This window comes from Dromaius novaehollandiae, chromosome 1 (assembly GCF_036370855.1).
Source record: "Dromaius novaehollandiae isolate bDroNov1 chromosome 1, bDroNov1.hap1, whole genome shotgun sequence".
In the NCBI taxonomy this organism is placed as follows: domain Eukaryota; kingdom Metazoa; phylum Chordata; class Aves; order Casuariiformes; family Dromaiidae; genus Dromaius; species Dromaius novaehollandiae.
Genome location: NC_088098.1, coordinates 3528535 through 3542190, shown reverse-complemented (window position 1 = coordinate 3542190; position 13656 = coordinate 3528535). Strand labels below are relative to the sequence as shown.

The 13656-nt window shown below is 37.1% G+C and overlaps 1 protein-coding gene across 5 annotated transcripts in view; it reads left to right on the top strand.

The window, feature by feature from the left end:
• Positions 1–13656, top strand: part of UPF2 (UPF2 regulator of nonsense mediated mRNA decay) — a 73554-nt gene that overhangs the window by 34424 nt on the left and 25474 nt on the right. For all 5 annotated transcript variants that reach the window (XM_064502826.1, XM_064502938.1, XM_064502764.1 and 2 more), the window contains 4 exons: positions 5652–5837; positions 6361–6564; positions 7164–7439; positions 9254–9437. In XM_064502826.1, the coding sequence (XP_064358896.1) occupies positions 5652–5837; positions 6361–6564; positions 7164–7439; positions 9254–9437 (850 nt within the window). The remainder of the gene's footprint in view (positions 1–5651; positions 5838–6360; positions 6565–7163; positions 7440–9253; positions 9438–13656) is intronic.

Here is a 13656-nt window from a genome sequence, read left to right as displayed (position 1 = left end):
ACTTCAAAGAAAGCATAAATAGAGGATTAAATTTCTGAAGTAAAAGGATACTGCATTCCAGCTACAAAGAATGCGAACAACTATGCATCACTCAAACGTAGATGGGGCAAAAACCAAGGGTGAGGTTGAAGGAATACAGAGGCTGAACCTGAATACACATGTGATACTATTTGAGGATAAAAGGCTAGCCAGTAAAACAGGAGATAATAATGGGCTGTTTTAACTGGAGGTAAAAAGGTTGTCAAGTAGGGGGTTTCTGTTCCCTGAGTAGCATAATCTGGGGTTATAAATATGAAGAACAAGTTTACGAAGACTTAAAAGAAGGCATTATAGAAACTGGGATTTGTAGTTAAGGTGAGAATAGGAGTGTTATCCATAAGTCTAGATAAGTATCAGCAAAGATTTAGGCATAACGGAAGGATTAGCTTTGGGTCTCTGAAGATTTTTAATGTATGAATTTTAGCCCTGAATAGTGACATGTTTCCTGGCTTGAGAGAGGATCATAAAATTTTGTGTCCAAGGTAACAGACTGATTCAAACGTGTTCAAAAAAGTGCTTTTAATCACTATCAGCGTTAGGAAATTGCATTAAAACTAGAAGCAGCTTAAGCAGATACAGGCCAACTAATAGACCACTTTGTTATATTAGAAGTCTGACTAGACTGTTCAGTGTTCCCTTCTGACCTTCAAATCTGTGCATTGCGGTGAAGGAAGGCTATAGGCATAGGTATCTGCAGTAAACAAGCTGTTTTTAAAGAAAGTATTCTCTAGGCTTGGAGGAGAAAGGGAATGTTGTTTCCTCGTGTGGAAGTGAATGGTTTAAGTGTTTGGAATCTCCATTTAGAGGCACAGCTCTTCAAAGCTGTGAAATGTCACTGTTTTTCTCCTGTACTCATCTATCTTAGCAAAGACTAGGCTTACGCTTGATAGGTCTTTCTCTTGTATCCATATCCTCCCTATTCATTCTACAGAGTTAATAGTAGCAGTAGTTGCTGCATACTTTGGTATATTGCTCTAAAACTTCTTTTTCTACAAAATTCCATTTCTTTCTGAACCTCTTGTTCATCTGGTTACAACTTTGAATGTGACACTGTTTATTGCAATGGTATAGTTGCAAAAGGAAAGGGATGAACAAATTAACTCCAAACTCTTGGCTCACAATTACTTGTTAGAGTGCTCTGTAACTTGAAAGGAGCTTTGAATCTCTCAGGTTTTGAAAGATTTATCAGATGATGCCAGAATCACAGAATTTTTGAGGTTGGAAGGGACCTCTGGAGATAATCTGATGCAACCCCCTGCTCAAGCAGGGTCAGCTAGAGCAGGTTGCCCAGGACCGTGTCTCTCCTGTCTTGGCAATCCCATAACTGGACCCAGCGCTCCAGATGTGGCTTCACCAGGGCTGGGTAGAGGGGAAGGATCACCTCCCTTGACCTGTTGGCAATGTTCTGCCTAATGCAGCCCCGGGTACTGTTAGCTGCCCTTGCCATGAGGGTGCATTGCAAGCCCATGCTCAACTTGTTGTCTGCCAGTCCCCCCCAGATCCTTCTTTGCACAGTTGCATGCAGTCCAGCTGGTTGGCCCCAGCTTGTACTGGTGCAAGCGGTTATTCCCAGGTGTGGGATTTGGCATTTCCCTCTGAATATAATGAGATTCACCTCAGTTCATTTCTCCAGCCTGTTAAGGTCCCTCTGAATAGCAGTGCAACCATCTGCTGTATCAGCCACTCCTGCCAGTTGCGTATTGCCTGTGAACTTGCTGAGGGTGCATTCAGTCCCGTCATCTATTATCTCAGTGCATGCATCTTCTAATACTGCCCTACAGTAAATACAGAAATCTGATTTTGACTTAAATAGTATTACACAAATTGGATCGTAGGTTTATGGCACTGGTCAGCGCGGACTGTTGAAAAGATTACTCCCAAAGCAAAGTAACTGGGATCTTGTGGAAAAGGTGAAGTAGGCGTAAAGCCAATCTCACCAATGAGCGTTACAGGTAGAGTTGAGGTCCATTGATCTTCCAAATAATTATAAGCTTTAATCTTCACTGCTGACAATGTATTTTGTAATAAGGTGCTGGACAGGCTGTATGTCTCTGTATTAAAGATAATATTGCTTTATCGTGGTGTGCAAAAAAAGTAATAGTTAAGAATGGATTTTAAATAATTAATTTTCCCTCAATTAATTGTATGTTACATAAGACTGCTACCTGACTTTATCCTAGAGAAACTTTTAATGATCACATTGAACTATGTGATATTTTGCAAATTACTTAAAGATGTTTTAATGATGGGGAATGAAAAACTATAATTTTCTTGGATGAAAATATTTGTGCTAATATTTACTTTTATTTGGGGCAATGTTTATTTCTATTAATCCTTCTTCTTGGGATATCTTTCAAATTTGATATCCCCTTATGCAATTTTAAAATATTACTGTGGAGCTGACTTGGCTATCAGATTAGTCTGTTAAGTGGATTATTTGAATTGGTGCTTTAGAAAGAAGATCAGCACTATATTAATACATGATTCCCATTACTTAATCATGTTAAAATATTAAATTCTTGTGTTATGCCATTTTGTTAAAAGCTTTGTTTTTGGTATAACAAAAATTTTTTGATACGGTTTAAAGAAAGATCTTGCAACTCAAACAACTGTATCAAATTGTCTTTTTCAGCTTTAATGCAATATCACTTGCATTTACAACATTTATAATTTAAGCTACACAGTGGCTCCATGCTAGGGGTGCTTCTTGTATAGATTGAGTGGAAACTGTAAGAAAATATTGCTTGCACGGCGTAAGGCAGAGGCGGTGACAAAGTAATTATTTGTTGTTATTAGAAGTAGAATGTGCTAGTTTACTATAAATATAAAAAGTAGCTTCCAAGAGGTTTAAAAATTTGTTTGTTGGAGCAAGTAGAAGGATAAAGCACTATAGGTGGTGAAGAGGAGACAGGGTGTGTTGTGAGTCAAACAGTTTTTGGCTGAGAACATAATGTCAGTCCTGTGCTGAGATGCTTCTCTGAATTCATCTTTCTGCCTATTATGCTTTACTTGGTGACTTCTGTCTTTCATTTTGCTTTGCAGAAATTCTCATCTGTTTATTGCAATGTAAATTGCCATTATTGGCTTTTTGTATGGGAATGAGGTGAGGAGGAGCGAGACTGCCAACCGGAGGAGCACCTCCTGTTTCTCAACGGGTTGTCTTTTGAGATGTGTCCATGTTATGCACTACGGGCAGAGAGGTTTTGTGCCCAACTTCCCCTTCTCATCCTCTTAGCATTTTAGCCTGCACATTTTAATGTTGTTTATGATCTCTTTTTATAGAAAGAAAGCAAGAAAGAGAATCTTCAAATCTAGTGTTTTGGCTTTGTTTTTGTAGTCAGTGTTCATTTTAACCTAGTAACACATAGGCCCAGAGTAGCCGATTAGCTTAAACACTTTAGACTACAGGTCTTGCTTTTTTTGTCTCTGAAATACATCAATTTTTTTGTTACTGTAGACATCGTATGTTTTTTTTTCCTGCCTGACCATCTGTCTTGATACCTTAAATGAAAAAGGATTGAAAGAAATGCAGTTGCTTAAAAGGGTGATGACTTTTAATAGAGATTAAGACAAATGATATCCTAATAATATCCACTTAGAGTTACCATATGTACTTGGAAATGCTTGAAAATAAGAATTTGCAGTGACTTTTGAACAGTGGGGTAGCACATATCCTCTTTTCTAAGAAGAACAAACTTTTTAATTATAACCTGATATTAAAATGTAATGTGTAACTTTTATAACGCCAGAAAATATGCAAATGATGTAGTTTTAGTTTAAGATCTTATTTGCAAGTCCTTCTGCCATCTTCTCTGTTACATTTTATTTTGCCTCGCTTCAATTTTCAGTTTGTAGTGCAGCATAGTAAATGTCATAAGGCAGCAAGGATGTGTTTTCTCACGAGGCATCTAGAAAAGACAAAAAAAAATTATAAAGTAATAGTAGTGTCTATGACACATTAAGGTTGTGGAACTTTCTGTTGTAATTGGCTTTTCCTTGCTAAGTGCAAACAGCACAAAAAACAACTTACGTACTTGCTAAAACGCTGTGCATCTGTTAAACAATCATAGGTAAATTTGCTGTTGCTCAAGAGAGATTTCCCATTTGGAAAGAAATAGTGTTATTAGGGAATCAAAAGAGGTCATTTGTGCCATGGAAAAGGTTAAAAATGAAATGCCTTAGGGTTTGTGTCAGATTCAGAGCTTCCAGGCAATAGATGCAGACAGTCTAGGAAGAAAATTGTTTATATGCTGGGTTACTGTATTGTGCAAAACTGTTCTTCCTCATGGAATTAGCAGCCTAAAATTGACATTTAGAAGCTATTTGAGTACACTTGCATTGCAGTTTAGCAGAACCCATTGCCTCGTAGAAGAAACTTGAATTTATTCAATTTTAGTAGAATATTCACCAGGACAAAAAATTGTGCTTGTTTATCAGAGTTGGAAGAAGGTATGAACTCTTTTCATTTGTTTACTGGTCCCTATGAATATCAGTTATTCCTGTCTGTGTGGGTTACATTGTTTCCAGTACTAACATTTGCGTGCAGGAATAAAAAAAAAAAAAAAAAAAGTACGAACCCTTTAGTTTTGATAGGTTTGATGCTGTAAATTACTGTGTAGGGAACCTCGATAAAATGACTTGTTTTTTACCTGTTAAAAAATTCAGTGAAGTATAAAGCAGTGCAGTTCCTTTCCTTGTTGAACAACCTGAGTGATTTAGAATATGTGGACTCAAATGATGTACATCATTTGATGTGACTTATATAATTTTATTTTTATTTATATGAATATATACACACACATATAAATGTTGTTTTATGAAGAAATTAAGTTCCACTCTCATTGTTAACTGTAAAATCCAGCAGCTTGGAGCTACAACCTTATTCTTGTACAGACTTCTTAGAATCAAGAGATTTGTAAAAGCCATGAATTAAACTTACAATACATACCCAAAATTAAGTATAGAGAAGAGATTGTAGGCAGTGAGGAAAATGGGATATGAATAATCCTGACAGTTAAGCACAGTAATTAGTGCTGATATATGTAGCGAGCTTTAACCTGTCTGATCTTGCCTGAAATGCGTCTTTAAGGTACTGTTTTTGTTGCAGTCTGTTCTGTTTGGGTAAATGGTAACAACGGATCATGTAACAAGAAAAATGCCATTGCTTAAACCATCAGTATAAGCTTTCTTGAGTCTCATTGCTATAAAATGTGGGTTGGCAGTCTTGCATTGATTCACTATGCTTGTGCAAAGAAATCAGTGTTTCAGCTGCTTAATGTTAGTCAAATGGTTAATAATTCTAGTTAACTAAAGTCATGTTTTGTATAAACAGGAACATTTGGATTTCTCGTCAAACTTCAAATAACCCTTCTGAAACCTGTTTTCAGGGATCTTTTAATAAAAACAGGGATTGTAAATAAAAGTGATCTTGGAAATAGCAGCGCAGAGCCATATATATGCTTCGTCCTTTCTTCTCTCTACTCAAGGTTTTAATTTGTTTTTCTGGAACCTTTCATGTTTCTTTTTTTTGTTCCAAACTTAGCAGTAAAAGCCTTTGGTTTGAAAATATAGTATCTCAACATTTTTAACTGACTGTTTGCATTTGTTTCCAGGAACAAATGATGAGAAAAAAACAAGCAATGCATCTTGATGCACGCTATGTTACAATGGTAGAAAATGCTTACTACTACTGTAATCCCCCTCCAGCTGAAAAAACTGTGAAGAAAAAACGTCCTCCCTTGCAGGAGTATATTCGTAAGCTTCTTTACAAGGATCTCTCCAAGGTCACCACAGAGAAGGTATATCTGTTTGAAATCTTTGCTTCAGATTTTATTGTAACTGATGTAGTATTAACTTTTGGAGAGGTGGCAGGGTTATGATTTTTTTAATTGAAAGGGATCATTTTTGTATCCCTGACGGTTAATATTGTTTCATTTCTTCTACCATAATGCATAGGTGCTCTAGCCATGGACCTGAATTCTCTGTAGCATTGAAAACAAATGGAGAATAAAATAACAGTCTTTGTGCTAAATATCTTACTTTCAGAGTAAGAGAGAAGAGACTACAGTTATAGACGTAAGAGCAAAGAAATTATGAAACAGATTTGGACAGTTAGGTTAGCAGCTAGAGGACAGCAGTTGGGTTGCATACGGAAAGTTTTCCATAGCTACTATAGAGATGGAGGATGTTTGAAAAAGAGGAGAAGATTGCTTGCAGATGCATATAGGGATTTCATCCCAGTCATGAGAGAGAGAGGAGATGAAGGTGAATATTTGAAATTTTACCTCTCAACTATTAAGCTTATCTTAAAATTCCATTTAGGTCCTGAGACAGATGCGCAAGCTACCTTGGCAGGATGCAGAAGTAAAAGACTATGTTATATGCTGTATGATTAACATCTGGAATGTGAAATATAATAGTATTCACTGTGTAGCCAACCTCTTAGCTGGGTTGGTCCTTTACCAGGAAGATGTTGGAATTCATGTTGTGGATGGAGTGCTAGAGGATATTCGACTAGGAATGGAGGTAAAAACTATCATTTTTATAAAGCTATACTAATCTATTCATGATGAAAAGAAAACAATAAAATAATCATGCTTCCAGAGAAGATTCCTTGGTTTCCGAATTTTTTCGACTGAGGACTTTTGTACCGATCCTTCAGTTATTTGCTTTATGTTGGTTTATTTAAAAAAAAAAAAAAAGATCTACGAGGACTGTTGGGACAGTTGTCTTAGCCCCTTACCATGGTAAGGGGGTACAACTTCTTCTTTTGCAATGCAGTCAGATTCATGCAGCTTCAAGTCACTTTGGAGACTAGCCCATATTTTAATAGAGGTTATAATTACAAGAATTTTCTGGGGAATGAAATGTCATTACAGACTTCAGATAGAGTATGTTATATGTATTTCAACTTCTGTAATACTTACTAGCTGGCCATATTTCATAACTGTCTTCAGTACTTCTGAATGTTAAATTATGTAATGCATGTAGCCCTAAAAAAAGTTTTGTTGTAACAAATTCTGTGAAGTATTTATATTAGAAAAAAGCAGTATAAAGATTCTGTCATGTCTCTACGCTAAAGTAAATGTGTGTTTTTGGTGGGCTTTTTGTTTTCTTTGTTAAAGGTTAACCAGCCAAAGTTTAACCAACGACGGATCAGCAGTGCCAAGTTTTTGGGGGAGCTTTACAATTACCGAATGGTAGAATCAGCTGTAATATTTCGAACTCTGTATTCATTCACGTCATTTGGTGTGAACCCTGATGGTAGTCCTAGTCCATTGGATCCTCCAGAGCATCTTTTCAGGATTAGACTAGTCTGTACCATCCTTGATACCTGTGGGCAATATTTTGACAGAGGATCCAGCAAGCGAAAACTTGATTGCTTCCTTGTATACTTTCAGGTATAAATGAACTGAACTTTCTATAGTTCAATAGCTTACTTTAACAAGTTAATGTATTTAAGGTCAGTATATGCTTATATATTTCTCTGAATGCTCTCTAGAACTATAGCTTTTAAAATCCTCTCAATTTTGTAGCTGTTTTATTTCAAAATGAAACAGATGTTCAGTTATATATGTTAAATGTTGGTCTGCAGAAACTGGGGCAGCAGTTGGTGCACTAAAGGTTTAGGGCTGCCCTTCAGAGGGGTCTCACCAACTGGAGAAATGGGCTGATGGAAATTTCATGAAGTCCAGCAGAGGTAAATAACAGCTCTTGAGTTTGGGATGGAATAGCCCCATGCATCACCACAGTTTGGCACTGACTTCCCAGAAAGCAGCCTTGGGAGAAGAGAGCTGGGGGTCCTGGACTGCCTGACCTGAGAATCAGCTGTACACCCTTAAGGTGATGAAGGCTGACTGCATATTAGGTTGCATTGGCATGAGTGTAGCCAGCAGGTCAAGGAAGGTGATATTTTTCCCTTCTGTTTGGCAATTGTGAGTCCATGTTTTGAATATTACATCTAGTTTTGGGCTCCCTGGAAGAGTAGGAACATAGCAAATAGGGGGGAGTCCACTGCAAGGCCACGAAGATGGTAAGGAGGCTCACAATTTCTGCATTGTGGGTTTTCTCCATTTGGAGAAGGGAAAGCTAAGGGGATCGTGGTCACAAGTTGCAGCAAGGCAAGTCCTCACTTAGATATAAGGGTGACAGGGGGAGGTTTCACAGTGAAAGGGTTTGAACATCTGAACAGGTTGCCCTGAGAGATGTGGAATTCCAGTCCACGGAGTTCATGCTGAAACTCATTGGACTTGTTTCTTTTTCCTTCTGCTTCTCTCTTTAAACTATACTAAAACAGAGATACCAACAGATGAACCAAATTAAGGTGATAACAACTTATCTCAGACCTTTGGGGTGCATATACTTAGTTATCTGTATATGAGATGTAAAATGATGTTTTGAAGTACTGTATTTTAAACCTATAATAAACCATTTTAAACCTAAAATAAACTTGTCAGCAAAGAAGTAGTATTTTTGCTACACCTTAACATTTGAACAAGTGTATACCTTGACCATGTCACCTTTTAAATAAAGATTTATTCCATTTTCAGATGCAATTTTGCAACCCTTTTGTTTTCAGATTATACTGTTAGTTTCACTTTTTTTTTTTTTTTTAGATCAACATTTAATTTTTACTCTTTATTGTAAGGTGTATGTGCTAATTTATTATAAAGCTTTGCGTAACTGGATGATAAAGCTTCACTTTATGATTGCTGAAGTCTTAAACCTCTTGCTTTTTGCATAGTTTCTCCCCTTCCTTGCCCCCACTCCCCCTTCATACTACGCGTTGGGGAACTGAATTTTCTTTAAAATGTAAATAGAAAGAATTTGAAAGCTAAAGTGGACAGTTGCTAAGGGCTTATCTCTCAATGAAAGAATTTATCCTTGCGCACTTTCCCATCAGCACATTTTGTTCAGTTTTCATATTTTCAGCAGTTTTTAAGATAAAAGGAGCATATTCATAATGTCTGTGGCTCCAACTCAAAGGCAGAATTAAAATGAAAATCTAGGTTTTAAATGATACAAGTCTTTTACGGTTTTTCTTTAGTGCCCTCAGAATATCTAATAGTTGTATGAAATAGAAGATTAGTGATTTGAGATCTTTCAAATTTTCTGCTGAGCAAATGTGGCTAGACATTACAAAGTTAAGTAGTTAAGTTATATGGTTTATAAATGTCTACATGCATATAACTTATTTGAATACTTTATATTCTAGCGGTATGTTTGGTGGAAAAAAAGTTTGGATGTTTGGACAAAAGACCATCCGTTTCCTATAGACATTGACTATATGATCAGTGATACCCTGGAACTGCTGAGACCAAAGATAAAGCTCTGCAATTCTCTGGAAGAAGCTATCAGACAGGTGCAAGACTTGGAACGAGAATTCTTAATAAAGTTAGGTAAGGATATGTGAAAGAGTGATTGTCTTTTTGGCAGACTCTGGATTTCTTAAACTTATCATTTGCATCATGATGGGTAACTATTGTGATTCTAATGATCTGATCTTTTTAGCATGATGGAAAAAAAAGTTCTTTTTTTTTTCATTTTCTGATCTCCAGATAGTCCCCGTAACTCTAAATTGATACAAGTCAAAGAAGAAAATTTGTCAGCGTGAATACTATGAATATAGTATTTGGTGTGTATATACTAGTATGTTGCAAAGGGTGAAAAAGAAAAACTATGAATTTTCTCAGAAAAATTTAGGAAGTTCAAGCCAGCTTTGCTACAAAAAGCAAGGAGTATCTGCCCACGCAGTTACTGGAGCCTGTTGGTGGATAAGCGCTGATGTAAGCCAGCTTCGTGCTCAGGTTATGTGGTTGTTTCTGTTCCTTCTCCAGTTCTGGATTTGACCAAAGCTACTGTTAAAGTAAGCATTAGTGTGAAACTACAGGAAAATAAGGAGAGAACATGTTTTGCTTTTAAAATGTCAGATACTTTGAGTCTTATTTCCCTTCGAATAATTTTAAATGGGCTTATGTTTCAGTAGCAGCAGGAGGATGACTTTTTTCATGTATTAGAGCTTTGGTTGGATTATTACTCTAACTGTCTTTTTCTTAAAATGTATGTAGCAGCTAGGCTGCATGTTAGCTAGTAAGTCCTGCTCAGTCTTCAGTGATATTTATTTATCAACTGTTCTAAGACACCTGTATTAAAACTGGTTGGTTTGAGGAACAAATGTCAGGTGTGGAGCACAGCTCAGCTGATGAAAGATTGGTTGGTGTTTGTGCAGAACACTTGTGTGGGTAGCATTTGTCATCATATTAACCTTAAAACCTTTCATATGCAGCCTTTGTTAATAGTTATTGGAAGCTAAGGCACTCATTTCTTATTAAATGGATCTGTTTTCTAATCTTTCATTTTTAATTGAAGATCTGTTTTTTCATGGCAAGCTTTTATATGTGAATTGCAGATTTTGTAAGTGTTAATTACAGCCTTCTAAGCACTTCTAATTAGACAAGTTTAACTTTCAGAATAATCCTTTTATCCACTGGGATGAGTATATGCAGTTGCCAGGTAAAATGTTGCAACTTGCATTTTAGGATGAATTTGTGTTTTTAAAATGCTTTTCATTTAATTGACATGCCTCAAAATTTTTATGTAGTAAATGAGATGCAGGTAAACATTTCATTATGGTATGGTCTAAATTAGTAGCTTTTGTGATCTTAAAATGGTAGCCAAGCAGCAATTTACAACTAGCTACATAAATCTGAATGTTCTTTTGAAAGATGTTTAGCATTTCCTTCACGCAAATCATAATAACTTTTGTTCCCTGAATCACTGTCGTTATCGCTGTTGAATTTGATGCAGTTTAGTGGGGGCTTCTCACTAAGTACCAACCAGTGTTAGAGAACAACCATTTTAAAAAAGTTTGCTTTTCTGATATCACTCATTTGCCATTAAACCTACATATATACTGGGATTGAGCTAGAGATGATGTGCTTTACTCTTCGGCAGTCTGAAATGCAACACCAGGCAGAGCGCCGGGGTGGCTTGCTGCCTGCGGACCTTGAGCTGGGGGCTGGCCGTTGGTTCCTGGGCCACTCTGGTTTTGTGCGGCTGCAAAAATACTGAAAGTAGTTCAAAAGCAGCTCTTGGGTAATTATGGAGCAGCACAGATTTTGAAGAGCGTGATATTTCCAAATAGGAGAAAGGATGCTTTGAAACCTCTGGTGTACGAAGAAGGGAATGCGTGTGTTCACACAGAACTGAAATCCTCGCTAAATACCATACGGTCATGCATGCTGTTCCTTTTACTGCTGAGTTTTGTCTTACTTAAGCAAGGCTGTAAAGATTCACCTCTTCCTAAAGCTGATCTTTCTCATCTTAGCTGTTGAATTTTAAGATCTCTGAAAGAGATCTGACTGTGCTTATCTGCATGTCATATCCCTTTAAGGCATCTGGAGTCGAGGCAAAAAAGATCTAGTGTACCCCAAACCACTTCCCTATTGCAAATCCAGGCTTCTGGTTAAGAGTGGTATACATCTGCATCCTCTCATGAAGCTGAGGAATGATTTTGGCCATAACTGCTTTAGCAGAGTGCCTAGACAGTGCCATTTTTGTACTGTTTTTAAACTTAAAGGATTACTCAGTTTTGTGGCACTCATAAAATGAGTAGAAGTAGAGCTTAAACCATAGTATTTGACTAAACAGCTGCAATGACAAATAGGTATTCTGTTGTTGAATTCATGATATGTCTTCAGATGATAATGTTTCTCTGATAGCTTGTTTGGTCTAAAAACCTCCAAAATACTTATTCCGTAGAGGTTACTAGTAATGTTGTTATGGTGTTGTAACAGCACGCAGAATTGTGCAATAAACCAGATTAGATAAATGTTGGCTTTTCTTCCAAGTGATCTGTGAGTTGATAGCTACGCAGAACTTTATCAAGAGGTGTTGCTATAGTCCCACTTCTGCTTTTTTTTTTTGCTTTTTTTTTTTTCTTTCTTTCCCCTCTCTGAAAACTTTTGGGACAAATCAGCAAGAGTTAGGAAGTAAAAATGATGTTCTCCAGGGGTTGCTAGACAGGACTTTTGGAGCAGTCTTCAGTGAGCTGAGCTCCACTGCAAGTCCCGTTTTAAGAATCGTAACTATTGTAAAACCAAGACGTTCTTCCCAAAACAAGTATGTATGGACACGCGTGCAGAAAATGAGAGCGAATGGTCTGTGACCACAGTCTCCAAGCCTTAAACTTGATTCATTGGATTAGAGTATTTCTTTCTATGGCAGAGAACAAACAAGGAGTGCCAGGAGCACAGAACTTATGTACTACTTTGCTGTTCCAAATCCCTAAGCTAACGGTCAACCCTACACGTATGGTTTGTATAATTTTGAAATATGAATGACGAACTGTATAGTGAGCATGTTTACTCCTTAGCAAAATCTTTGAAAAATTACTGACTTAGATCTGCTCTGTTGCAGAAGGCTGGCATCAGCGCTACTTTCTGCTAGCTCAAGCCATGATCCTCTGGAGGATTAAGTGGCTTTGGAGATTAATGAAAAAATTTAAGAGTGTATGAAAAGAGTACTGTATGCTGGAGGCTTGTTCCGTCTTGCATGGGATGGCTTAATGTCTGCAATAGCTGTATTCTAAAAACTGGGAGTTTTTTCTGAATTTCAGAACCATGCTCAATTCTTAAATATGTTCTCTGAAAACAATTCTCTGATAATCTATCTCGAAGACTAAATTGGACACCGAAATGGAGCGTAATTCTGTTGCAGTTGTGTACCATAATGTTATGCTATAAATCAGAATTAAAATTACTTTGCAACATCCTTTCCAAAAGCCTTTAAAATTTCAGGCGTTAGAGTCAAGGTGTTAAAACTAACTTTTCACTACTGAAAGAAAGGTATAGATAAGGGAAATTACATTGAAGCATACCTAAATGAAGGAAAGCAGAGGTTTAGGGAGTTATTCCTGACTCCCTGCCCCCAAAATAAACTAAAATGATTTGAGGGCTGGCGATGGCAAGCAGGTCAGTAAGAAAAACTGCAGGATGAACTCCAGCGCGGTGAAATATCTATTGGTGCTGTCTGCAAGTAGGGTAAAGACACTAGATAATATTTTTAGAAGGGGCTCTGATTTCTCAGACTTTATGCAGTGATCTTTAGTTCATCCTCGTAGGTTCAAGCGCATAATAAATCGTTCTGAAACACTTTCATTGTAGGCTGAGAAAATGGCTCTTTCAGAACTGCAAAACTGCTGCCATCATCTGTGATTTTTATGTTGGCAAAAACAGTGGAAGAATTTGAGTACCTAAGCTGTGTTAAAGAAGCATTTCTTTGAATGCTTGGAGTACTCTTTGAAGAACTCGAGGTTCTCTTGAAGTGGTGTGAAGTACTAAAGCGAATACTGCCGAGGCCTTGTGCCTTCTAGAGTCTGCCATTTTTTGTACTGTGATTTAGTGCTCGTATTTCAGTTTGCCTTCCAGTAACATTGCACCCTGGGTTTCAGGACATTTCGAAGCCACTCATGTAGCGCAGCTTTTTTGATCACTCTTCTATGGAAGATTGTAAATATTCTTCATAGTTTTCCCCCCTCTTTGAGAGGAAATTTGTTATCCTTGCTACCATTTATTTACAAATAATTATATACAGAAAATGTTTCACTCCAAAGTCAAA